This window comes from Besnoitia besnoiti (assembly GCF_002563875.1).
Source record: "Besnoitia besnoiti strain Bb-Ger1 chromosome Unknown contig00007, whole genome shotgun sequence".
Lineage (NCBI taxonomy): Eukaryota > Apicomplexa > Conoidasida > Eucoccidiorida > Sarcocystidae > Besnoitia > Besnoitia besnoiti.
In genome coordinates this window covers 2,223,050-2,249,008 of record NW_021703915.1, presented here as the reverse complement: position 1 = coordinate 2,249,008, position 25,959 = coordinate 2,223,050, and the positions used below count along the sequence as shown (strand labels likewise).

At 57.9% G+C, this 25,959-nt stretch overlaps 3 protein-coding genes across 3 annotated transcripts; 2 read left to right on the top strand and 1 right to left on the bottom strand.

Moving 5' to 3' along the window:
- Nucleotides 1-1,985: 1,985 nt before the first annotated feature.
- BESB_073270 (uncharacterized protein) lies at nucleotides 1,986-8,432 on the top strand (the record flags this gene model as incomplete). Its single annotated transcript, XM_029365700.1, has 10 exons — nucleotides 1,986-1,994; nucleotides 2,342-3,307; nucleotides 3,812-4,259; nucleotides 4,765-4,908; nucleotides 5,294-5,550; nucleotides 5,869-6,007; nucleotides 6,490-6,548; nucleotides 6,709-6,929; nucleotides 7,322-7,657; nucleotides 8,282-8,432. 10 exons carry the CDS (start codon nucleotides 1,986-1,988, stop codon nucleotides 8,430-8,432), a joined length of 2,730 nt encoding a protein of 909 aa, XP_029218184.1.
- A 2,457-nt stretch (nucleotides 8,433-10,889) lies between these two features.
- On the top strand, nucleotides 10,890-17,042 carry BESB_073260 (apicoplast-associated thioredoxin family protein Atrx1; the record flags this gene model as incomplete). Its single annotated transcript, XM_029365699.1, has 10 exons — nucleotides 10,890-11,009; nucleotides 11,794-12,140; nucleotides 12,575-12,759; nucleotides 13,106-13,371; nucleotides 14,237-14,379; nucleotides 14,732-14,969; nucleotides 15,226-15,465; nucleotides 15,862-16,095; nucleotides 16,376-16,552; nucleotides 16,887-17,042. The coding sequence occupies 10 exons, from the start codon at nucleotides 10,890-10,892 to the stop codon at nucleotides 17,040-17,042; spliced, it is 2,106 nt and encodes a 701-aa protein (XP_029218183.1).
- Nucleotides 17,043-19,022: 1,980 nt separating this feature from the next.
- Nucleotides 19,023-25,314, bottom strand: BESB_073250 (plasma membrane-type Ca(2+)-ATPase A1 PMCAA1; the record flags this gene model as incomplete). The annotated part of the gene is made up of 3 exons (XM_029365698.1): nucleotides 19,023-19,475; nucleotides 19,869-20,188; nucleotides 20,646-25,314. 3 exons carry the CDS (start codon nucleotides 25,312-25,314, stop codon nucleotides 19,023-19,025), a joined length of 5,442 nt encoding a protein of 1,813 aa, XP_029218182.1.
- Between the last annotated feature and the right edge of the window lie 645 nt (nucleotides 25,315-25,959).

Genomic DNA, 25,959 nt, shown 5'->3' with positions numbered 1-25,959 from the left:
GACCCCAAGGTCTGCCTGTTCACTCCGAGCGCAACAGAAAAACGCTAGAGTGTTTCAGGCCTGCTCAGCTTATCAATGCGGGCACCCTGAAGGACACGAGGGCCAAACAGGGACAGCAGAGCCGGCTATGCTGACTCGGGCACCGATGTTGAGCACAAGGTGGTGCAGCCATGAGCAACCGAGCGATGACTGGGTGTTGAAACGGAGTTGCGTGATTTGCACCTCTACCAGTGTGTCTGTCGCTCGACCGCGGAACACCACCACAGTGAGTTCCATCTCCCCGCGCTCTGGAGGGAGGTTGAGTCCACAAAAACGCAAGCGTACCGAATGACTTCCGGGTTGGACATGCTAGGTGTGACATGTGCTCGCACTAATCTGTAGGAACGGCGAGACACGCAGACGTTTATGTGTGCAAACCTACTGCGTGGCTCCTGGAAGCCTGATTACAGTCGTAGCAGGCTGAATTTTCGGCTGGTTTATCCCGCAGTGTCGTTTATTTTACCAGGAATCTCAGGTTCAGCCACCGCAGAATACCCGGTCAGCGGCCACCGCGCAGGCCACCATATGTTTCAGGGAAGTCCTCGCTCTCATACCTCGCAGGTTTCCTGTGAGCTCATCGCGGAACCATGTAGTGGACACGGGAAGGTCACCGGAAGGTCTTTAGTGCTTTGGAAGGGGCTGGACTGCCGCCCGCGGGTGCCGGCGATCTACGGTGAAGACAGCGATGAAAAAGCTTTGCCTGTACCCTCACGGATTTGTCGCTCCAAGGGATCTAGACATGCGACGCGCTTGATACAGAGGCTCCCCTAGGCGGGGGAACGAGGAAGAGTACCATGAACTCGTGGCGGCTCGGTTCTGTTGTTCCAGCCGTGCGCTCGGGTCTGGGCTGTTTTCTCATGCATGCATGCATGCGGAGACAGCTTAGACTTCGTGTCAGCGTCAGAACTGTCGGTTGCCCGTGCTTTTTGGCGATGCCACAATGACCCTTTGACTACGCCAATGCCCACCTCTGTTGCCCTTCTTTCAATTGCGTCTCCACGGAGTCGCACCTCGAGATGGTACAGGCCGCTTGCTCTGTGGCGGAAAACAAGCTAAATGGATACTAATGCTGTGTCTTCATCGCTGCGGCGCTGGCCGTACGACGCTATAAGGCACCTTTCACACGAAAGCCATCGCTATGCCGTCATTGACGCACATGATGTCGCAGACCTGTGCTGACGCGTTCGCGCTGCGTTCTTCATTTTTCGCTTGTGGCCGCATTGGCTTCGTCTGCCATTAGGAGGCGGTTTTCCTTGTCACCCGGCGCCTATCAAGTCATTACATGAAATCAGTCAGTCAGCGTGATTTTCGTCCTTCTACATTTTTCTGACATGATTTTTCTCAACTGCGCTTCTGTATTCGGGGTAGAAGCCCCACTTTTGCCACTCGATTAGCCGTCTGTGAGCAACGTCAAGCGGCACTGGCGGGGCTCTACCTAATTTGACTCACTATCACATTCTGCGTTCTTCCTCATCTTCCAAGAGTTTTAAGCGCGTGTCCACCGCACAGGTACATAGCTAGGTGCTTCTGTGTGTGCATCTCAGATGCCTTGGAGTGCTTCATATTTTTGAGGACTAACTCGTCTGTCTTTTCTTCGACTTTTTCCGTCTGCCCAATGGCATATCCCGCGTTTCCCGAGGGAACGAGCGGCGGAGGCGGATTTCACGCGGACAGAAATCGGTCGCTAGTTGTTCCAGGACACAATAGAGGCAACGCTGCAGGGTAAGCCGATTCAAAGCCTTCGTTGAGCTTCTTCCACGTCTTCTTCATCGCGGTTGCCGTCATTGGAGCTCCTTCCCCTCTCGTGTGGTTTCTCTGGTCCGGTGGGCTCTTCTTTCCAGTGTTCACCTTCAGACGGCCCCCGTGTAGGCCTTCTGCCCGTTACACACCGCGTACTCACGGGACACGCGCGGAGCACATACGCAAAATCCCGAAAACGTGTTAAGATGAGCGCCGTGAGGAGGCAAAAAAGGTGGAGGCGACATACCCCTCCGCGGTGTGGCTGCCCCTGTAGGCGGTTCGTGCACTGAGGTATTTTCAGGCCTGATGGCTCGCCGCGGCTCTGTGTGCGCCGATGAATGATTCACTTTCTCTCGAGACGTGCGTTAGCGTGCTTGCTCTCATCGACCTGCTAAAAACGCGGGGAGACCGACGCTCAACATTGCTCTCGGGGTGCTCCGCTGTCTGGTCTTCCACTGCACGCGGGGCCAGACACTACGTCCACAGATACTCCCTGTTTCTGTCTGTTCTCGCGTATACACTCTATTCTGGCTCTCTCTTTTGTGCCCGTTTGCGTCCGCAGAACATCTCCAAGTGCCTCGTCAACTCCCCAGCGCCCGTCCACGTCACCACCGCTCAGCAGCCAAGCAACGTCTCCTCACTGTCCCAGAAGTCCTGTGACGTCTTCACGGTCCTCGCCTCGCAGCGTGCGGCAGACTCCGGGGGAGGAGTCCTCTCCTGCGTTGACGCCGCGGCGAGGAGAGCCCGCGGCGTCGGACCAGAACGCGCGCCTTGCCAGCCCCCCCGTTCGTCGCCCCGCCCGACACTCAAGGGCTCGGAGACGGGGGCGGCGGGCGGCCAGCGGGACGTGGAGCCCGAGCGACACAGGGCTGGGGCGGTGGGGGCCGGGGCCGGGCCCGCCGCAGCGAGTGCTGCGGCCGCCACTCCAGGGGATCTTCAGAAGGACAGCGGAGCAGCGCCCGAGTCCGCCGATCGCGAGCCCGGGCTGGGGAAAGGCTCTGGCTTCGAGGACGCAGACGTGTATGTCATCTATCTCCCTGACTTGCTTGCCGCCAGGCTCATTCGCCGGCGGCGCAAACTGTATTCGCCGCACTCGCCTTGTTACGGCGGCGCACGATCGGCTTCGCCGCTGTCGAGACGGTGCGACGCCGATGCGCACTGCGAGCCCGGATGCCGAGGGGAGTTCCGGCGGGCCTCGGGCGAGCCGGGCGTCAGGCCCGAAGGCAGCGAGGGCCGTTGGCTTCTCGAAGGCTGCAAGGCGGACGGCTTCGCTGAAGAGGATGACGCTGACGAGGTGCTCGCCGCGTGCAAGTACCTTATCGGAACAGGGCGACTGAAAGAGGTGCCGGAGTGGAGGCCGCAAGAAGTGCTTCAGGGCCAACTCCTGCACCTCGCGGCCGTCGTTCTGCCCACAGACGCCGTCGTCCGAGCTGGGCCCGTTGCTCTGGAAGAATGGATCCGCAAGTTCTCTTCTCTCTCAGCCACTGTCGACCTCGTCTCTGCCGATGCCAAAGGCTCTAGCGGAAAGGCAAGTGGGAATCGGGTCTCGCCGCCCTTTGCGCGGTTGACCTGACACGCGCCTCGGGGGTCACCTATTTTTGCGTGGGGGTAGCTGAGTACGTATTCAGATGACAACCTGAAGCCGGTCAGAGAAAAAAAGAAACGAGCGAGAGGTGAAGCCTGGGGGTGCCGGCAGCTGTGCGTGTCCTTTGCCTTTTCGCGGCTCTTGACAATCTGTTCCTGTACTTTCCGCGTTCGTGATCCCCTTCCCTGGCACCTTCCGTAATCTCTCCCGTGATACCCAGCTGGGCTTTTCTTTTGCGGCTCCTGCCTCGGCCTTTCCTCGAGGCTCCGCGGCGCTTTCCAGTTTGCTTGAGGTCGATTTCTGTGTCGTGGACGCCGAATGGGCGTCGCTGCTTCGAGGGCACAGAACCCTCTTCTTTGTCTGCTGTCTAGCCTCTCTGCGTCAGTGTTCTCCGCCGCCCGCTCTCGTTCACCTGCGGGTCGCGGGTTTCGACCCTTATCTGCACAGGCGGCAAAAAACAAGCCCTCCGCGCTCTCGTGCCAGTTCTGGGAGGCCCAGGCGTTCCCCATCGACACTCAGGAGTCCGTGAGCGTCGAGATCGTGCCGTTCACCTACGAGGAGCCCGCGGACGTCGACGCCGCGCCTGGAAAACCCCTCGAGGCGGGAAGACCTGCCGCACAGCGTCGGGGATCCCCTTCGCGCGTGCATGCCAAAGGGGCGTGTCACCTCTCTCCCAGTGCATTTGCCACGTCGGCACACGCACGAGACAGGGACGGAGGGGAGCAGCGACAGCGACAACGAGAAGAAACAGACCCAGCGTCGACGGGAGGGGACGCCAGTTCGCTCTCGCGGATCGATACTGCCCTGCTCGGACGAGCTGACATCTCCGAGGATGTTCTTAGGCAAGTTGGCGCCGAGCGCCTCTGCTTCATCGTGGACATTCGCATCCCCATGAGTAAGTTGCGCGCATCTGTCAAACAGGAGGTAGACGCGAAGGCCCGCCCGCCGCACATGACAGGGCCAGAGGTGACAGCCTGCACGAGAGAAGCGACACCGGACACGCGAGGCACGGAGAAGGGGAAACTGTGAGGCGGAGCGCAGCTTTAGAGAAGGACCAGGAGAGAAGGGAGCCTACGCATCGGTGGATGCTGAGGCGAATCGTAGCCTGAAAGCAGAGCTACGCGAGGATCGAGTGTTGAAAGCGGACGCAAAACAAACACAAACACCGCTCGATTCGCGCCCTCGCGGATATTAGTGTATTTACGTGTCTCTTCCAGTACCTCCTCGGGCTTGTCGAGTTCGCTCTCGCGCCTGCCGCTTGAGAGGCCGCGGTCGTCCCCCCCAGGCCGCGGTGCTCTTATGTTTTCGTATCGATTCAACAACCTTTTGCTCTTTCTTTTGCGCGGCGTCAGCGCCTCCGCTGTGCATTGCCGTCTCGCCTCGCTCTTTCATGTCTGCAGCTGTGAATCCGCAGTACCTGGGCAAGCCTCTTTCACTCGAACTGTCCTTCTCCGTCGTGCCTGTGGATCCTTCGCCGCTCTCCCTCATTGACTCGATGCGCGAGTCGATCCAAGTTCCCTTCAGCGCGTGGGCGGCAGCTCACGGTGAGTCGCAGGAAGTCCACTCGCTTTGGCGGGTTCTCGAGTGCACATCGACGCATGAAGGCGTCACGCCGGCCGCCCAACATCTACGCTCGCCTCGGAAGCTAGCCACGCGGGCCTGCTGCCCCGCCAGGGGCGCCCTTGTTGGGGCTGCGTGGACGGCCGAGCGAGCTTCAGAGAAAAAAAGAGACGGCCAGAGATGTGCTTCCTCGACTTCGACGGCTCCGTACGGCCCCAGACGACGGGGCGCGCCCGTAGATGGATGCTGCGCTTTTTCGTCGCTACCTTTTCGCTCCGGTATCCGGAGTTCTGTGTCCCAGTGTGCGGTCTGTAGGAGGGTTAGGTGGGTCTCAAAGCCGCGTTTTCCGCTTTTTTTTCGGCTCTTCAGGTCTCACCGCCGCCTCGACGGTGGCGCTGCAGAGCGAGCTGGCGGCGCCGACGCTCGACCTGCTCAGTCTGCCGTTCTCCTCGGCGTTTACCGGCGCGCGCTTCGCGTGCAGCGGTCGAACGCAAGAAGGAACTGAGTCCTGGTGGGCGCCGCCCGTGGGGGCCGACGAGAAACCGAGCCGCGACGACGGGCTCGGCGACCGCGTCGGACGCTCCATGGAGATGCTTGTGCACTCCCTCGCGTCCCTAGCCGCCGGGGTAAGTCAGGAGGTCGCCGCGAGCCGAGACGCGGCGAAGGGGGGAGTCGCGCAGCGTTCTCTCGCAGCCAGACATGTGCATCTAGACTTGCAGAGTCTTCCGCAGCTGAGAAGGAGTTTTCCGATGTGGAGGGAAGAAAACGAGCGCTGCAGATGCGAAGTCTCGCCTCGCGCTCGGGGCGCGCTCTTCGGCGCTTGCGACGAGAAGGAGACGGAGGGAAAGGGGGAGCTGTGCATGCACTGGGACGTGGCCAGGTGGGGTAAAAGCATGCAAAGACGGATTTTCATGGCCGCGAGTTTTTTGTGACATCCTCAACAGGACCCCACATCGAGAACGAAGCTGCAGAGAACCGCTGTGGAGCACCGCGTCCTCTGTCCGCTGAGCGTCCATCGTCCTCTCCAAGTGACCACGGCCCTGATGGATTCCTTCATGTATGTTCAAATTGAAAACAGCACAGGTACGTTTCGTGTCCTCCCTCGGCTTAGTCTCTGTCGCAGGGCGTGCGGGATGTTGCGCATGCTCTGCGGGGTCCGGACTGCCATCTTGAGCTTGACGTCCCGCCGGTGTGTCTTGAGGGAAGCCAAGGACGGAGACAAATGTGCGCAGGTTCCGTGGAGTGCGCGATGACATACGACAGTCTCCGTCGTTTTTATCCACTTGTCACGTGGAGAAGACCACACGTCCATCCCTGCCTCTTCGGGTATACATATACGTATACATACATATATATATATATATATATATATATACGCGTATGTGTGTGTGTATGTGTCTATGCATGAATGCATGAATAGTCATACTGACTGTCGGTTTGGAGGGTGCTAATCGTGGAAAGGCCCTTTTCGAAATCTTGCGTATTCTCCCGCTGTGGCGAGCCACTCTGCACGATGATGGAACGGGTGTCCTGTTACGAATAGAAACTTCTCTCTGTTTTCGCAGACGACGTCCCGCTGACGATTGAGAACGTCATTCTCCGCAGCGTCAACTCGCATGCCCAGGTATGTCGCGCATTTTGAAAGACACAGAAGCACGTACGGAGGGGGTCTCCACGCACCCCTCGTTACGCGGGTAATGAGAACTCAGCGTCTGTCTGAAAGTGCGCCTCCATGCGTGTGCAAATCTGCATGCGCCTCTGTCTGCTGGCTCCCCCTGCGACAGGGAGAGCTGCCAGTCACCCTTCACGCCGGCGAGCAGTACAGCGTGCTCCTGCGTCTCGACGACTCCTTTCTCTCTCACCAAACGCCCAAGTGGGACCCTGCGCGCGACAGCCACGACGGGGGCGCGGGTCGGAGTCAGCGGACGAGCGGCCCTGGCGCCGGACGCCGAGACAGTCGCTACGGCCAGAGTGGCAAAACTGTCCTCCCGCTCTGTCTAAAATGGTACGTCGCGGCGGCTACGAGGTTGTGATCCAGTTCCCTAGTGCTGGCGATGACACGCAACTTTCAGCGTGTCCGTCGACGCAGACGCGGCGGCTGAGTCTCGCACACGTCATCCCGTCTGGACATGTGGAGCGGATGTTTGAATGGCGCGCCATCTTTCTCGGGGGGGCTTTGCGTCGGCTCTCTGCAGACAGGGAGCAGTGTCCATTGGTGCAGAGAAGCGCCGCTTTTTCAGTTTTTCTCCGCGCGGGCGCTGCCGGTCGCGGCGTCCCTCTTGCGGCGCGCTGGAAGCGTGCGCCTTCCTTTTGCACCGCGGCGTGACCCGCACTGCGGCGCGATTCCCGCCTCTCCTCGCGTGGCGCTCCTTTTTTCTCGCCTGCACTGTTTTGCAGGCGCATCGAAGACTCCTCCGGTCCCGCCGTCTGGTCGCAGTTCGGTGCGGAGTGTCAGCTGTCGACGCGCACGCCGCTGCACGTGACGCTGAGCTGCTTCGCCGAGCCGCCAGGCCTCCAAAACCTCGTGACGGCGGTGCTCTCCGTCGTGAACAACGAGAACTTTGACGTCGACCTCCTCGCGCTCCTACCGCGAGACGTCCAGTACCAGCAGCAAACGCAGCGGATGTACAGCCACGCGGCGCCCAACGCGGTTCCATCCGGAGACCGCGAGGCCCAGACCGCCGCCGACGAGCCGCCGGCGCTCATTCCCCTCAGTTCGAAGAAGGAACTAGGGTAAGGGCCTTCCACGCTTTCTTTTTAGCGCTTCATCAGACTGTCCTTCTTATCGCTGCCTTTTCTCCCTCTGCCTCGTGTTTTCGCACCGCTCCATTTGTGTGGCGCCTCATCGCGACCTCCCCTGCGGCGGTCACGCGCTCCTCTCGACGTACGCGTCCATGCATCTGCCCGCGTAGGCACTCATGCATCTCGCTTTCTTCGTATTAGTCGTGCCACCTCTCTGCCTCTCTGCGACCAGTCTGTCTCGCTGCGGATGTCTGCGGTCTCGCCTTCGTCCCTTCTGTCTCCTTCCACGCGCGCCCGTCGTGCAGGCGACGTAAGCCGCACGCCGCAACCCGGAGTAGGGAGAGGGAGCAGCGCACAGACGCGCAGAGACTTGCGGCAAGTGTCCATGCGCCTTGCGCAGAGAGGGGGATTGATGCAAGACAACTCCTGTATCACAGCTCTCTGAGGAGACCGCTTGATGTTTGCCAGTGCGTCCCCTCGCGGAGCGACTGGCCTCCACTGGCAAAGCGCCTCGCACCGCAGAGGACGGGCAGCGTATTTTCAGCGTCACAGTCGCGGTTGACGCGTGCGTTTCGATGCCTATGTATGTACGCTTGTATGCGTGTTTGTTTGCAGTCGAATCGCGCCGGGAGGGAGCCAGTCGGTGTATTTGCAGTTTCTCGCGACTCGCAGCGGGCTGCATCCGCTGCCTCCTATTCTTCTGCTGGACCGAAGAAATAATAGGAAAATTCTCGCCCGAGGCGGCCAAGTCGTGGTCGCGCAGTAATCGAACAGGAACAGATTTCGTTTGCATCGCTGTTTACTCCGGTGAAGACGTCTTGCGCTTCAGCTCTACGCCTCCTCTCTGTGCTCGCTGCTCTGTCGTCTTCGGACTTGCTGTCGTCTCTTCCTAGCGCCTGGGCGGAGCCTTTTCTGAGTTATCGCCTGTGTCTTCCTTCGGTCGTGCGTTGCTTCTCCACTGCGTGTTTTCTTTTTTATGAGGAGAAGGAATCGTTTTTGACTTCACCTATCTCTGACTGAGCCGACAGGCTCAGGAAACGACAGGAACGACGGGAACCGAAGCGCTACTCTTAGCACTACCGGTGGAAGAGTTTTCGAAGGAACCGTGAGTCGACCGTGCAGGAAATAATGCTCCGCTGCCTGTGGAGAACTACGTTTTTGTATTGTTTCTGTTCTTGCTAGGAGGACGCCCACGCCCCCCTCTTGCAATTCGACTCGAGACTTTTTATAAATGAAGAGACGTGTGGGCGGCACGCGGCGATCGCAGGAACCCCAGCAGACGACTTGTGTTGTCGACGAATTCTCGCAAAACTATGGATCTGTCACCCACGCTTCGCAGCCACCGTTCACTGACGCCGAGACAGAAATTCATAGCTCGAGAGGGTTTCGGGCGCCTCCACTGCCTGCTAAATGCCCGCGTACAACTCAGCCAGTGCTAAGTCACAGCTACTTGAGTGTGGAGCTCCGCGCTTCAACAGAGTGGAGGAGCCTTGCTGTGGAATGCAGGCTCGCGAAGTGTGGAATCCACACTGGTACGCCGTTCTTCTCACCCCTTTCGTCTTAACTCGCCCGTGCTGTGCGTGTTTAGCCTCGAATGAAGCAGTCTGAGTTCACTGCCTTGTACGGAGACTTTCAAGAAACCGATCACCACGTTGGATTGCTCCGGTTTCTTTTCGCGTGCGAAACGCCGCGCCCCTGCCACATGCATTGATTGTCCATAGAATGCAGACGCCGAGAGTGCATTTCTCGTGGGGTGGCTAAGACAAAGCTGCGCTGCTCTTGTTTTTTACGGCTCACTGCAAGGATATCGTTCGGCCGGAGGCTTTCCGGCGCAGGTCGAGGGGCGGAGAGCTTCGAGACGCCGAAGCCGATAGCAACAGGGACGGAGAAGACTCGTAGAGTCGAAAGAGAGAAAGAAGACACGAATGAAACCGCTGTGTAGAGCGTTTTTAGGATAAGGAACGTAGCTGGGGCGTCTAGCAGTTCCGAAACTGTCCGTTCGAGAACCGATGCCGAGACTCTAATGGGGGTGTGATATCTCTTCGACGAAGGAGCTACAGAGATTGTGCCGGCACCGCAGCAGCTGCGTTTTCTACTATCCCCCGCTGGGGCCAAATAAATAAAAGTCTCTGAGGGAGGTGCACGAGACGACAGACAGAGACCGACTTGCCACCTTGCCGCGATTCAAAAAAATGACCCGTGTCCCTCCACGCGGATCGCCTCTCTGTCTCTCTCTAGGCTCCGCCTCGCGTTCGAGTGAAATCGAGCCTGTGTGAACGAGTTGGAAATGACAAATTGAAGCCCCAGTTTGGAGAAAGTAGAGCAGTCGGGACGATTATTGCAAGCGCAGGCGCCCCCCTTTGTGCGGGAATTCGGTTGTCTCGCGTCCTCGCACCGCGGCTGCGAATACAGCGCGCGCCTCCTCTCTTTTCTGGACGAAGCAAGCTCCGTCCACCGAAGTGGTCTGCATTCCTCTATTCGAGACTGCCTCGCTTTTTCCGGATCAAGTCCACTTGAAGAGACTGGAGACTACACAGTTCTCGATGAGAGCGCTCCGCGTCTCGGGTGTCTCCTCGTCACGCCCTCCCGCAGTCGCTCCTGCATCCCACCCCCCAGCCTCGTCCGCAGTCCCTGAAGAGACAACGTGCGGAAGAGACAACGAGAGACGAAGAGAGACACCACCACACGGATTACTGCAACGCAGAGGGGATGTCCGCGTGTGAGCGCGTTTTCCGCGTTTACGGCAAAATTCCAAGCGTCAACGCACCGTTGTCCGGTGGAGGCCGGCGCACACGGTGTGTGCGTCTTCTCGTTTTTCTTTTCGCGGGCCTAACTCTTCTTGACTTTCTCTCCCTTCTAAGACCTCGATTCGTCCCGCGCCTAGTTTGTACACACTTTTCCCGGGAAAAAGAAGACACTTCTGCAAGGGACGAGTAGCCGCGTAGTGTCGAGACCGTCCGGTCGATTGTCTTTGCCTTTTTCCTGACCTCGGCGTCCGCAGTCTCTCCACACGCGTGTCTTCTCGCACTCTCCTTTCCTTTTCGGCGGCGCGTGTCCGCGTTTTCCATCGTCTGTGTTTCCCCCTCAGCTTGTCTTCCTCTTGCCCGTCCCTTCTCTCACCATGCCGCGCCTTCCAGCCGCTTCGTCCGTGGGGGCTTGCACACGGCGAGCAGCTCCCTCTCTGTCTGCGCATTCGTTTTCATTTCTTGCCTCTTCGAGGACCATGTCTTCGCCTCTGTTCTCGGTCTACCTGTTGCTCACTCTTCTCTCTCTGACGCCCGCGGCTCGACACTCGCTCGTGCCACAGAGCCTCCCTCGTCTTTGCGCAGCGTCAGCCGTCGCGGTAGGTTCGCCCGCCTTCAGCAGGAACACTCCATACAGCCACACGCATCTGAATACCCAACTCTCTTGCAGCTCTCGCGTCTGCTCCGTACCTTCACCGGCGCCTTCCCTTCGTCTTTTTCGTGCGTAAACGTCCTGCAGCCCATCCTGTGCCCTCTCCCTGCCCATGCTCCCAGCACGTGGATTCTTTCGTATCCTTGCCCTTGCCTCGGTCAGCTTTGTCGATCACTGCACGCTAAACAACCTACGCCCCCACGGATTTGCTAAGCTTTCCTAGCTCCTTCACCTCAGCGACCCTTTATGTACTTTGGCTTCTTCGGCTGCTGTGTTCGCGCCTGCCATCCTTCTTTCTGGTGTTTTGTCCCTCGCCATGGATTGTTTTGCTTATCTGTTTCGGCTTCCGCGTCTTCCTTCTGTCCTCTCCCGCCGTCTGGCAATCTCTTTCCTCTCTTCCTTGGCTCCGTCCACGCGCGACGCTCCCTCGCTTCACCCGGGACCGTGCGAGACAGTCGCCTTTGCGTGTGGTGTGTGCTGGGGCTCTCTCCCTCTTCGTGTCTCTTTGTGCGTTTATTTTTCGCTTTCCTCAAGTTTCCTTTGTTTGTGCATCTTTTAAGGCGCGCACGCGAACGTAGCAACGAGTTCGCTTTCTTGCGTGTTTTCTGCCCCCCCCCCCCCCCTTGTTGTACCGAGCGCTGTCTTCTGTCTTCCAAAACAAGCGCGCCTGCTCAGCGAGCGAAATTCCCTGACCACCGTTTCTGTTTGCCTGCGCGCCTCTATCTGCACAGCTCGAGCCCTCTTCGTCATTTTCGTCCTTCTTTGAGAACGAGGAGAGCCGAGGCGAGGAGGCGGGGCGCGAGGCCCTCCGCGTGGGCGGCGAGGGCGAGCGCGACGGTCGGGGCTGGCGGGAGCACGACGAGGAGACTCACTTCTTCTCGTCTGTGGCGCCGAGCCCCTCCTCCGCGTCTGCGCCCGCGGCACCCCAGCCCTCTTCTCTGTCTGCTCCAGGCGCACGCCATGGCCGCGCGCCTGCGAAGGAGCTCAGGACCTGCGCGACTGGCAGGCACGGAGAGCCGGTTTGCGATAGTGCCCGCGAGGAAAGAACGGTCGAGAGAGCCATTCAGCGGCATCGGCAGTAAGCCTTCGCATGCATCGAGCTCGCCCGCGTGTTGCCGTTCGCCAGATGGAGGCCACAGAAATCCACAGCCACGTTGGCTTCGCCTTAGGCTTTGCGTTCCCCTCGGGATGATCCAGAAAGTGTTCAACGACAGTCTGACCTTCCGGTGTGCTCTCAGTCGACACTCGTTGTATCCTTGGATTCCGCACGGGCAGCGCAGATGGGAGAAGTTCAGAGAACGCGGTTTCAGAGACAGAAATGCGGGCGCATCTACGGATACAGCCTGCTCATGCACATAGATACGTGTATTCGTTTACTAGCATATGTGTATGCATATGCCTGGTTACGAGGACACCTCCCGCCGCGCGAGCCGTCCACGTGGACGGCGCTCGTTTGCTGACAATTTCCACTTTCGTTTGCCTTGCGTCTGGTGTGTGTTTCTCGTTTCCCAGTGAGACGTCCCCTCGCGACGTGGCGTTCGCCTCTTCCCAGAAGTCGTTCGCCTCCTCGTACTCTCCCTTCGACGACGAAGACAGCGACGACGGAGGATCTCTCCGCTTCGGGCAACGCATGAAGGCCGCAGTGACTTGTCCCGCTGCCAAGATCATCCTCGGTCTCAGCGGCGTCGTCGCCCTGGGTGAGCGACACGCCGGTTGTTTGCCTGCTGCATTTTGCCAATTTCTCCACGCGGATGGTATCCACCCCTGGACGTGCATGTCTCGTGTACATATGTACGCGCAGCTGGAACATCTGTACGCGTATGTGTCAGCCTGGCGTGCGCGTAAAAGCAGCTGCGCACTTCTATTCCTTGTCAGCATTGACGCGTTCAGGATTTGGCAGTGCCGCTTCGAACGCGCTGTCTGGAGGCGCCTTGCTCCGCTCGCGGAGGCCTCCCTCGCGATCGATCCAATGGCGTTGGCTGTCCTCAGTGTCGCATGCCAGATGGCGCCATGCTCGGACTGGCGCGTGCGTTCCGTTGTCAGGAACTCTCGGCTTCAAATACACGCGCGACGTGCTGCGCCGCCGTCGTCGCCAGCGCCTGGAGCGCCCGCCGACGCCCTTCACAGAGCTGCTAGGCCACGTGCTCTTGAAGCGCGAGCGTGTCCACGAGCCTGTCTCGCCGTCCGCGTCTTCGCCGTCGTCGACTGTGGGGCCTGTGACGGAGGACGCAACGGGCGACGTGCTGGGCAAGCCTGGGAGCGTGACGGCTCTCTACTTCTCGGGTCGCGGCGTCGAGGAGATGCTGCAGGTGAGGCGAGCGGAGCCCGCAAGGGGACCGCCCATGCAGAACGGGGCGTACGCGGCGAGTAGAGAGCGAGGCGAAGAATGGCTGGAGCAGGCTTTGCCGCGCCTCGTTGAAGGTCTGGAACCGAGGATGCGTGTGCTTTTAGTTTTATCCTACTGTTTACTCTAGGTGGTGCTAAAGGAGTAGTCATGGGTCACGCGGGTATGGATACTGCCCTGCACGATACAGATTTTGTTGTAGCTGATTTGCATTTCCGCCAGGTGTGGCCTTTTTGATCCGAACAAAGCGCTGCGCCCGCAACGAAACTGCCCGTATCTTCGTTGTGCCAATGTGTGTGTTTCCACCACCGGAGTGCCTGCCGCTTTGCCGCTCTTATCATGCCCTTTTCCCGTCAGTGTTATGCTCAGAGATTCCGGGCGTGACGCCCTTTGGCCTCTGACGCTTCTTCACGCTTCCTACCTACCCCTTCATCTCTCACGTCTTTACTTCATCCTGCCGCTTCGTGCCCGCGCTGTTATTGGGTTGTGCAGATATCTCTGCTGATGCCTGTCCGCTACCTGTTGCTAGGTGCTGCCTCGCAGTTCCTCGCGCGGTTTGACATTTCTCTGGTGTCTTGCGATGCCGTTCGTATCTGTTGCCACTCCGTTTCCATGCTCGGAGGATCGCTCACTTGTGCCGCGCTGTCTGCGGATCGCCCCGGTTTGTGTCGCTGCGTCATGTCGATGTACATATATACGTACGCGCAACGCGGCTTTGATTCAAAGTTGATTTGCCGCCAGAGGCGGCTCGCAGCTGCGTGTTTATATGAATTTTTCAGGCGGTTTTTATATGTGTTCCCGCGTGACCGCGTTTCTGTTGTTCCGCTCAGGCGCGAGGATACCAGCCCTTTACGCCTCGCCTCGAGGCCATTGTCGAGGGATGCCGAGACCGCGGCCAAGAGCTGAACGTCGTCTATCTCTCCGCCGACGCAGACCCCAGTGATGCAGACAAGCACTTCAAAGAAATGCCGTGGTACGAGACGCACACAGGGGCGTCGACGCGAGGCCCGACGCCGCTACGGTGACCTTCTGGGCTGAAGTGACGGCACAGAAGGGGGGGGATGAGACACCGATGCACTCGCACAGAATGCTCGGCAGGAACTCTGTTTTCTTCATGCACGCCGCCGCGAATCGCGCGCACAGCACGCGTGCTTGTATGTATGGGCCTGGTCATTCGTCGCTTCCGCCTGCGGGCGAGATTTTGTGTGGAGGGCATCGCCGCAGGTGGAAGGCGTGTGTGCCTCCCGCGCCGCACTCGCGTCTTTGCCAGTTTGTTTTTGTGGCCTTCAGTTGGGTGTTTCGTGTTTCCGTGCAACTGGCTGCAGGTATGCTCTCCCTTTTGACGACGCGGCAGGGCAGTCTGTGATTCAGAAGCTTTACCGGAAGTTCCGCGTCTCGACGCTGCCTCACGTCGTTCTGCTTGACGAAGATGCGAGAGTTTTGAATCCCCATGCCTACGCGTCCATGGTTATGAGGCCCGGCGACTTCCCCTGGAGAAAGCAGACGCCGAGGGAGCTTCTCGGTGACGACTTCGTCGACGGAGAAGGCAACAAAGCCAGCGGGGTACGACAAGCAGGAGCCGGTTCACGGGATAGCGCCTTCGAGACGATGTCAGACGTCTCAAAAAATGCTTTGTAACCAACTCATTCTCCGGTTTTTTTTGGGGGGGGGGGGGGGCCGGGGGGCGGGGGCCGGGGGGAGAGGAGGAGGAGATCTCGAGTTCGAGAAGGGCGGAGACTCTCTGGGGATATCCTGATCTCGCGCGTCTAACCGGAGGTTGAACGCCACCCGATGGCCCTCGGTGATTATCTGTTCGCAGGACGCACTTGACAACAAAGTCGTCGGAATCTACTTTAGCGCCTCCTGGTGCCCCCCGTGCCAGGCGTTCACGCCCAAGTTGGTCGACTCCGTGAAGCTTCTGAAAGAGCAAGGCAAGGACGTCGAGGTGGTGTTTGTCAGCAACGACCGCGACGAGAAAAGCTTCGAGGAGTATTTCAAGAAAATGGAGGGCTTCTTGGCCATTCCCTTCGCTGACACCAGCCGCCGGGCCATGCTCCAGGCAAGAGACACGCGGGGCTGGAGAGACAAGATGCCGCTTGTCGAACTCGTGTTTCATGCAGCAACGAAACGGTGTTCGGGGCTCGGGAGGCTTGGACGTATATTTGGCATCGTCAAGGCCTCTGTCGTGTAGGGTGCCTGCATGTGCTCACGTGTATCCTTGCACGTCGTTGTACGTAAATTCTGCGACGAAGCACGTTATCGAGACGGCGACATAGTTTTCTCCACCCTGTTGTTTACGGATACTGAAGTGGCACGCCGATGGTGCGGCTTCATCCACATGTGTGTATAGTGGAAGACTAATGCGCACAACTCTTGGACGCATGGCGTGCTCGAAGGCACTCTCGCGGGTGAAAGAAGATGTTTTGGGGGTCTGTTTATGCGTGTGGCGACTCAGGAAGCTCTGAATATCCGGTCGCTTCCGACTTTGGTCTGGATTTCCAAGGACGGCGAAGTCTTGACCCGACGGGGCGTGCCGAGCCTGATGGAAGACCTTGAGGGCAGAGACTTCCCGTGGAAAGAGAAGGAGATCAACGACGTGGGTGAGACCGTCGAGGGTATCGCGGATGAGCCTGCTCTGATTCTCTTCATGGAGTATTTGGATGACAAAGAAAAGGAGGCTCAAGAGCAGGTGAGAGCGGTTTGTCAAGCGAGAAGAGCGCGAACGCCAAGGCGCACGTCGCAGCAAGCGAACAACGCCGGTATCGCTGTGTCAACGCAAGCGAGCGGGGGATGGAGGGCAAACGCCGAAGTTATGTGGCTTTGTTCTTTTGTTCCGTCCTCGGCCGACGGGGAAAAAAGGAGAGGCCCCTCGTGGAGAGGAGCGGCGAACCCCGAATATCAAACGCTTCGAGTTGCACCCTCGCTCTTGGGGCACGCGCGGCGTTTCGAGTCTGTTATCTGTTGCGCAGGCGCTTCAAGAAGCTCTGAAGGTGGTGCAGAGCCAGAAAAACGATGGCAGCGTCCCTCCGCTGCCTCGTCTATTCACGGCGAAAAAGCTCTCGCCGCGCTCGATCGCGCTTCGAAGAATTTGCCGCCAAGACCCCGCTTCCGCCGGCAAAGAACAAAGTGTAGAACGCCCGATTCTGGTATGCATGCTACTCGTTTTTCAACAAGGCTAGACGAACATATATTTATATATATAACTATATATATATATATATATATATATATATATATAGCCGCAGGCCACGCGCGCACGCTTGCCGTATAGCTGAGGAGTGGGTGCAACCGCTGCTCGCGTCTGCACGTCTTGGTGTACCTCCACGTGGGCGCAAGTTCCAGACATTCAGGGTTGGGGCTGAAGTCCTGAAAACAGCGTTGCATATGCATGCAGAGAAGTAGCTTTCCGCTGTCGAAAGCGGCCGCCGCAAGCGAAAGTGCCAACAGAAGGTCGCAAGTCTCCTTTCTTATCTCTCGCAGACGATTCTGGACCTGATCGACCAGAGCTACTACGTGTACCCGTCGCAGGGCGAGAGCGCAGGGGGCAAAATCTTGACGGCCGAGGAGATCGTAAACTTCATTAAGCAGTTCCGCAAGGAAGAACTGCAGCGCAACCCGCTCTCAGTTCCAGAGTAGAGGGGAGACCACTCGAGCTGGCGGCCAGCTGAGAGACATGAGCAAGAAGTTTTAACTCGTCTCGTGTGATGCGGGGTGCACCACCGACAAGAAGCGCGTCCTGAGTCAGGATTGCCTGCACATCTGCAACAGAATGCTTGCCTACATGAAAATATCCACTTACCTGCATAGTGCATCTGTGGTCCCGCGTGGCCAGGATGCGGCGAGTGGGCGATTTGTGTGTAGTCCTGCTGCGTCCATGTGCTGTACATAGCGACATATACAAGCTGAAGGCTCTCAAGACGCATGCGAACTACTCTGCCGGATTCAAGCCTTTGTGCCCGCAGTGCCCATATCGAGTCACTGACGAATCATATACATATATAAATATATATATATATATATATATATATATACATGTATATCAGTGTGGGGAGGGGCGAGTGTGGCGCCGCCGTGGGGCGGCATTCACTGACGGTTGAGAGACCAACTCTGGAAAGCAGCCCTATGCCTACCTCCCAGATCTGGGCTGCCGCCATTTTCTTGATTTCCTGTCTTTTCCTCTCTCTTCGAGACTTCCTCTGTCCTGTGTTTCCCGGCTGTCAGACCCGTTGTCTTCGCTTGTCGCCGTGGACCGGCTATGTCTGTGTGTGTCGGCTTCAGAACGCAAGCCGCCCCTAAAAACCGGAGCTTCGCAAAGAATTTGATGTTCGTCGCCTCGCCGTGCAGCCTGCCCCATGTTTCCATGTCTGCCGCTTCATTTCGCTTGCCTCGAAGCAGTGCGCCGACTACTGATGTGGCTACCTATGTGTGGGTGCCCTACACTTTGGGTGTTTGACTGTGATGGATACTAGATTCGTTCCTCCCTCTTTCGATATATATATGTGTATGTATATATATATATATATTATGTACAGCAGGGTTCACATATATAACGGGACCACATGGGCTCTCGGGAACACATGTGGGTAGCTGGCGGACAGGAACGCAGACAGGGGAAAACATTCGAGCACGAAGTCGACCGCGCAAACGTGCATGTGCAAACGGCTCGCGGAGCGGTAGCTAGCGCGTTTTGCTTCAGCGCATTGTGGCTGCCGTAAGCAACTCAACAGGGAACAGTGGAACGGTGCCCCCGGATGCCGCCGCGGGGGGCGCCAGAAACGAGAAACGTCGCGGATATCGCTGTTCTTTGTCCATGCAGTAGATACGGGAAGTTTTGCAACACAATATAAAAACGAAAAAAAGATTTTGCCGAGATGAAACGGGAGGCGTCGGCTATTCGCCGCGCGTCCGACGAAAAAACGGAGAAACTGAGACGCGATCGATAGGGCACCGGACCGCCCTGCTAGGCAGGTAATTCGCATAATCGAGACAGAGAAGAACGCTAGAACACTTCAGGTCATACAGCAAAGAAGTCGCCCCGTTTGCCAGCAAAAAGACTGAACCTCAGCTTTTACCAGTGTATGCACAACGAAACAAATATAGATCGCTATGGATATCTACGAGTTTCGCTGTCGCTTCCGCAGTTGCTAGCCCTCGTCGAGCAGTGCCCCCTGAGTTCCTACCGAGAGGCAAACAGGGTCCCATCGTTGTCTATCTACTTACACACATATGCACTGTATTACTAAAAAATGTGAAAATATATGTACACATCTATATGTGGCCTGGGATGAATCGCGTCTGACCACTTAGACCGCCTCAAAAAACACACCCAGAAATACGTTTACGCCATACACTCACACGGCCGTGAACAAGTTTCCTCCAAAACCTACAAAAGGCTTTACAACGTGGAGTGCCAACGGTTCTGTGACCTAACCGCTAGTCTATCCGTCTTCCCACTGCGTGTTGTGTCCTGTATACTCGCCTTGCGTTTGGTTTTCCGTTCTCGTCATCGGCTCCTCGCCTGTCCCGCGTCTTTTTAGATCACGGCGTTGGTGCCGGTCGGCTGCGCATGCCCACGGGCACGGCACGCTCTTCAGAGACCACCTCACTTTCGTGACTTTACAGCGAAGACACCGGCAACTCGATGAGGGCAGAGCCCCCCTGACAGGGGTCGGCCCCCGGAGAGGCGACTGACGTGGTTCGCTGGCGCCACGCGGACTCGTTCTCGCCCCTGCGTGTCGCACTTGAAGGTGGCGAAATGCTTCTTGATCCGCCGCCCGCTCTGGACTGCAGGTTTCTTCTTCGGAGCCTGCTCAGTGTCATCAGCCGCGCCTTCTTAGCGTATTTCTTCGCGAACGTGTAGCTTGCCAGACCGAGTCTCTCATTGATTCTGTCTGGCGTGCGACCTCTCAGCTCCAGGGCGATGCTGCGCGTGTCCTCAAGCGTCTCCTCGCGACTTCCCAGCTCGGGCGCGAGTTTATACAGCCCAGGAAATATCCGCGGCAACCGTCCCCAGAGCAGACCGCCCACGGCAATGAGCAGACTGAGAAGCCATTGCTCACCGTTCAGACCCTATAAAAAAGAAACGCCACCCAGAAGTGATCAAAACACCAAAATTCAACACCGATGTGCATCACCACTAGACGTTCACTGCGGTATCGACGGGAGACGTAGACTACTTGGGAAACGTGCGCGCGGAAGTCTGCATTTCTTGAATTTCTATAGATAAATCGACGATCAGCTCTTCAGCACGTCATGCTGCTCTAATGCGCCAAATCAGGAAACACAACTCAGACAGAGTGGCACGGCACGCTAGATTTCACGTATCGCTGGCTGGTTCATCAGTGGCGTTGCAACACGCAGCGGTGCACGCTCCGTCGGCTCGCCTCTTTCAGTACTCCCGCATCCTGAGGGAATCCAGACACGCGGCAGAGCTCCTACTAGGGGCGAACCGTGACTGCCTACCTCAACGTTGCAGCCAAGAAGTCGGCCGCCGTACTCGGTCATCAGAATCTGCCCGAAGAGAATGAACAGCCAGATGCCGAGTCCAAGGGGGTTCTTCACCATCATGACGATCGATCCCAGGAGCGACGTGCCCTTGTCAATTTGGCTGTCATCTACGTCTCTCGCGTTGACCATGTTGAAAATCTGCATGAAGACGAAGGTGTTGAAGACGAAAGTACCGTGGCGAGAGGGGCCCACTTCGCGTAGCCATTCGGGCTTGTAGTCGTCCTCCGTAGAAAACAGTTTGTACCGCCGTCCTGAGAGCATTCGCGTGCCCGTAACTGCAGACGAAACACACGCGACCCAGAAAGAAGCGTCTCCGATGTTCGAGCGAGAAAGCCACTTGTGCAAAACGGAGACACACCAGTTCCAGGCGAGGAGACAGAACGAGGAACGAGAATGTCAGGACAATCTCGCATTGAAGAGGAGGCCTGACAGACAGAGGGGCACGGGCAGAGCCGAAATGGACGCAGACGATGCCCCGTCAGGGATAGCCAGGTCTCGTCTACGGGTCCCTGTTTGACGGCCAACCCCTGTAAGCTGTTGGGTGTGTGTTCTAGTCTCCAACACCTTCGATTCACTGGACGGGGCTCAGGTGTGATGCTCACGTGACTCGTCCTTCCCCTACTTGTACCGTGAACAGTTGGCGAGCCCTTTCCCCCAGTGTCAGCTTTCCCTCAGGCTACGATGCATCTCAGCCTCTAGCGCGGCGAGTTCTCGTCGCTCGCGGTGTCTTACATGTAGTCGTATTGCAATCGGAGAACTCGCAGAAGCCCAGGTTCGTCCGCTCCTCGTCGGAGAGGAAACCCCACTTGGTTTCAGGAAGGAAGTGCTCGCCGTAGAAAATGAGAGAGAGCATGACGGTGAGTTGGTACACGGCGGACGCGACTATACTCGTTAGCATCGACCTCGAAATGAGGTAGCTGTCTCTGCCTTGCGGCTTTCTGTTGAGGAGGTCCTCTGTAGGGCGTTCGGTGGCGAGGGCCAAGGACGCGAAGGAATCCATGATAAGGTTTACCCACAGCATTTGCACAGCGGAGAGCGGCGCCTCTCTCTCGACCGCAGCACAGACGACAGTCAGGACGACAGCCACTGCGTTCACAGTAAGCTGGAACTGGAGGAAGCGGCGGATATTGTCATAGATGTTCCGACCCCACTTGACAGCCTTGACGATGCATGTGAAGTTGTCGTCGAGCATCACGATATCTGCTGCCTGCTTCGCAACCTCCTTTCCAGACAGACCCATAGCGAAACCGACATCGGCCTTTTTGAGCGCAGGGGCGTCGTTCGTTCCATCGCCCGTCACGGCGACAACTCTGCCCTTCTGCTTCAACGCCGTGACTAGTGCGTATTTGTCGCTCGGCTGGGATCGGGCGAGGACCTCCAGGCGTGACCAGATCTTATCGAACGCTTCCAGGTCGCGGATCACATCAACCCGCAAAGGCAGATTCTGCTCCTCAGCAGTCTTCGCGTCCGTGGCGCACCCGCAAATCTCAGTCTGGCACGACTGACAGACGACACCGCCGACGGCGCGAGTGAAGTCAGGCCCCAGCATGGCAATGCCGCCAGCGTCCTCATGGTAGATGTGGCATCTCTTCGCGATGGCCTTCGCCGTGATAATGTTGTCTCCAGTGACCATGCGCACTTTGATGCCTGCTCTCTGGCACTGCGAGACGGCGCCTGGGACTTCGTCTCGCACGGGGTCCTCAATACCTGCAATGCCTAAACACGTCAAGTTTGTCTCTGCCTTGAGAAAAAATTGCTGTGGAGGCGCGCAGCGCTCCTTCCAGTCTGGCTCGAGCTCCGGATCAATATCTCGGTAGGCCAGGCAGATGGTGCGCAGAGCCTGGGACGCCATGGTGTTGATGACGGTCTTCTCGATCTCAGCCTTCCTGTCGGGTGTCAGCCGCTCGATCTCCCCGTTGGCAACCATCAAAGACGTGCACTGCTGCAGCACTCTCTCACCGGCTCCCTTGACGAATATTCGTAGAATGTCGCGCGACCCGCTAGCGTCGTCAGCTCCCCCTGCAGACGACCGGGGAATACGAACTACAGACGTCATCATTTTCCTGTCACTGGAGAAGTCTTCGCGCTGAACCAGCTGCGTTTCACCTTCGCCCAACAACTGTCTGCGAGTTGCGGCGTAGTCGCCGCCACAAGGCTGATCCTGGAAGGCCAGCAGAGCGCATTCCGTCGGGGAACCAATGTGTTTGAGCGTCACTCTCTTGGATTCTTCCTCCGTGCCCTCGGCGATGAGGACTTCCTCAGACACTAAGAACGCTGTGCTGTTCAATGCAATCGCTTGCATCAGAATTTCCCACTTCAGATCGTGGTGTTGGAGGCACGCCAAGGCCTCCTGGTCGTTCGCTGAACCCCCTGCGCCTGCGACATTCGCCGGGTGAGAAGGCACAGATGAGGCAGCCGTCACGGAATCGGCAGACGGCGGCAGAGACGCAAGCGTTGTCGAAGCCTCGTGCTCGTTGCCGTCGCCAAGTATCTCCCGGAAGGCGCGCGGAGACGTCGAATCTGCAGACCCCTCTGCAGAAGCGGCTGAGAAGGAGGGGACCTGCAGGATACTTTGGCCATTCCAGAACTGCGTGACGGTCATTTGGTTCTTCGTCAGAGTTCCTGTCTTGTCGCTGCAGATCTCGTTGGCGCCTCCCATAATCTCGCACGCAGCCAGCCGCCTGACGTAGTTCTGGTCTCTCAGCATCTGGCCTATGGAGTAGGCAAGGGAAATGGTGACGGCGAGAGGCAGGCCCTCGGGGACCGCGACGACGAGCATGGTGATGGCGGTGACGAAGAACTCCACATGGTCGTTGATGACGTCGAGGGCGGATTCGCGTTTCGCAGAGTCCTGCAGGAAGAACATCACCCAGAACTCTGCGAGAAGAACGAAGAAGGCGAGGATGGCGCTGATCAAGCCAAAGTTGCCGATGTCTTCCGCCAGCGCATTCAGCTTCCGCTGAAGTGGCGTGGGCTCTGCGTCGTAAGCCAGCTTCTGGAACATCTGGCCAACTTGCGAGTAGTGTCCGACGGCGATGACAAGCGCCGTGCCACTTCCCGTGCTGATGGTCGTGCCGGAAAGAACAACAGGAGACGCAACCTCGTGATGGCTCGCAGCTTCAGTGTCGTGCCATGGGGGCGCGGGTCCTCCTGAGCGGCTGGTTCCCGCAGGCGAGGTTGCCTTTGCTTCGTCCAGTTGGAGCGGCGGCACGGGAGATCCCGCTCGCGCCTCTTCCTCTCGGGCGCATTTCGGCGTCCCGCGGGCCGCAGACTTGCGATCGGCAACAGCCGCTTCTTCTAGGCACCGTTTGAAGGCCTCTTTCCTGATCATGTCGCTTTCTCCCGTCAGCGAGCTTTCGTCCACCTTCAGTTCGTTGGACTGGGTGACGATGGCGTCTGCAGGAATCTCGTCTCCAGCCTCCAAATGAATAAGATCGCCGACGACCAGCTGGAAGACAGAGATCTGTTCCTTTCGGCCGTTGCGAATGACCGTGCACCGTTTGTCGTCCTTCACCACTGACAGCTGAGCAAACTGTTGCTCCTTCATCCAGTCGTTCCCGGCAGTAACGATGACAACAACAAGAACAGCCACCCAAATCGCCACGCCCTCAAGCATTTCAATTTCTGGTTCGCTCGAGAAAAGCAACGCCAACACGATCGACAGAAGCCCACAGACCATGAGGATCCTGAGTGTGGCGTCGCTGGCTGCCTCCAAAACCAGTGTCCAGAAAGACGAGAGAGGACGATGAGGGAGGCGGTTGACACCGTATCGTCGTTGTTGGGTCCGAAGGAGGTCGCCATCCTCTGGAGCCTTGGAGCCCAGCCCGAGAAGGCCTCCGAGCCACGACTGTCGGCTCGCAGCTGCGAGAATGCCTCCGTCTTCTTCTTGCTCTGACCCTCGAGCACTCTGCCCGTGCACCAGAGCATCCGACGATGACCCCGCGCCGAACGCACCTGACCCTAGGAGTCTCCAGTTTCCACGTCCGTCTCGTGAGAAGAGGCTAGACCTGAACCGCGGAGAGCCAGTGCTGGTGCTGTCGAACGAGCCCCGTGCGCGGGACGTGAGACCCTTGACGATTGCAAGGCCATCGCACAGGTCGGAGCCGAGGCCGTGACAGATCGTCTGAACACCGCCCAAGTCTTGGATGAGGTCGATATCCTCGTGGTTCACACGAGTCACGTAGGCGTGCACAATATCCGTCAAGCGCATGCGCCGCTCCCTGTAGGCCTCCGGATCCTCGTCATCAGGCCAGACGTCAGACGGCGAGCCCTGCGCAAACGAAGTCGCCGGCCCATCGGAGTGGACAAAGAGGACGGGTTCATCGGTCAGGTGTTTGTCTTTTCCTCCTGGGCAGATCGAGGAGCCGCCGTGGATGAGGGCGCGGTGGAACTGGCTTCGTTTTTCCTCCTCTGCGAGCCCTTCGAGGTTGCCGAGAAGCCGCCCAGAGAGCACGCACACGTAGGAGACCACGACAGCAAAGCCGGGAACAGGCTCGACGAGGAACGGGGAGAGACAGCCAACAAGGACGAGAGCCACGATCTCTGTGGCGCGCCACACCTCTGCCCCCCCTTCGCGCATGACGCGGTTCCCGACTACGTTTCGAAGAAACGCGAGGACAGAGACAGTCACCCAGCAGCCTCCTATTTGCCAGTTTCTCCACTGCAGCAAGAAGGAGAATGACAAAGCCGGAGAGAGCTCACCGAGGAACCAGGCAGGAAGGAGAAGAACTGCCGCGCCTGTGAGATTGTGGTAGAAGTTCAATTCAGACCCGTGGCCGCCAGCAAGGTGGAGAGCCTTGGGAAGGAAACACGATCTAAAGAGAATAGTTGAAAAAGCGGACAGAATGACGTAGACGATGAAGGACGAACCCCATACCGCACAGCAGACAAAGGGAGGAAGCACCAAGAGACAAGTGGAAACCCAGCGAAGAGGCGACGCATCCTGAATCGCGGAGCAGCCACAGAAGCGGAAGATCTGGTTTGTTCCCACGGCAAACGCCGCGGCTAGAGGAAGGTAGATTGGGTTCGGGAGGTGCGCGACAAGGGCGTTCGAGAATACCAGAAACAGACAGTACGACAGAGAATACGGCAGGAAGCGGACGAAGGTGTCTTTGTCCGGAGCGCCAAGGCGAGGGAAGTAGCGGAACTTGTGGAAGGCATCACCGAACTCCCCAAGAATATAGGCGCAGAGCAGGGATGAAGTGAGTTGCCACCACGTGAGCAGAACGGGCGCGGGAAAAAGCTTAAGGAACCAAAAAGTCACAAAAACCTGCGCAAGAGTGAGGAGGAGGAATCCAGCGACTAACAGAGGACGCTGGCTACAGTAGTCTCCGAGGCCTGTCGCCCATCTGTCTCGGAAGAGACGGGGCAAATCGGCTGCCTGCTTCTTTAGCTCCTCCATGCTTCCCTGTTCTGTTGAAGATCAGGCTCCACGCCAAGGATCGCTGCGTCAAAGAGAACAGGGAGTAACGGACGAGAAGAGCCGGCGGCCAAAGGCAGACGTCGACAAAACGGTTTTACTACCTAAACTTTAAGGAAGAGGCTGCGTGCCCACACAAGGGCTGCGGATACCGCGAGTCTGTTGAGAAGGGGATTACCGGGGGACGGGGTCATCCGCGAGGCTCATAAGGACAAAAACGAACCAGGAAGTGATAAGCACCTGCAGAGGTCTGGTTCGGGAAGCACAAAAATAAGAAAACCTGGCGAAAGACGAGGCGGAATCGGTGTGTGAAATAAAAGGAAAGGGCGACGATGGCAGCGCGGCGGGGTTACCTCGAAGATGACACAATCGGGGGCGAGTCAAACCATTGCACCGCCACCAGCTTTCCTTTTACGGGGTGAAAAAAAACTTTCACCCGCCTTCACTCCTTCTTTTCCAAAATTCCTACTTGGGTCCATTCCGGAAAGTGAAGAAATCAGGTCCACTTGGCCAATAACGACGGATAAGGCTCAATTAATGAAGAACAGCTAACGCTCTGGAGCGGCCGTTGTACACAGGCGCGCGTGGCTCTTGCTTTCTACCGTCACCGGACGACGAGCACCCGGT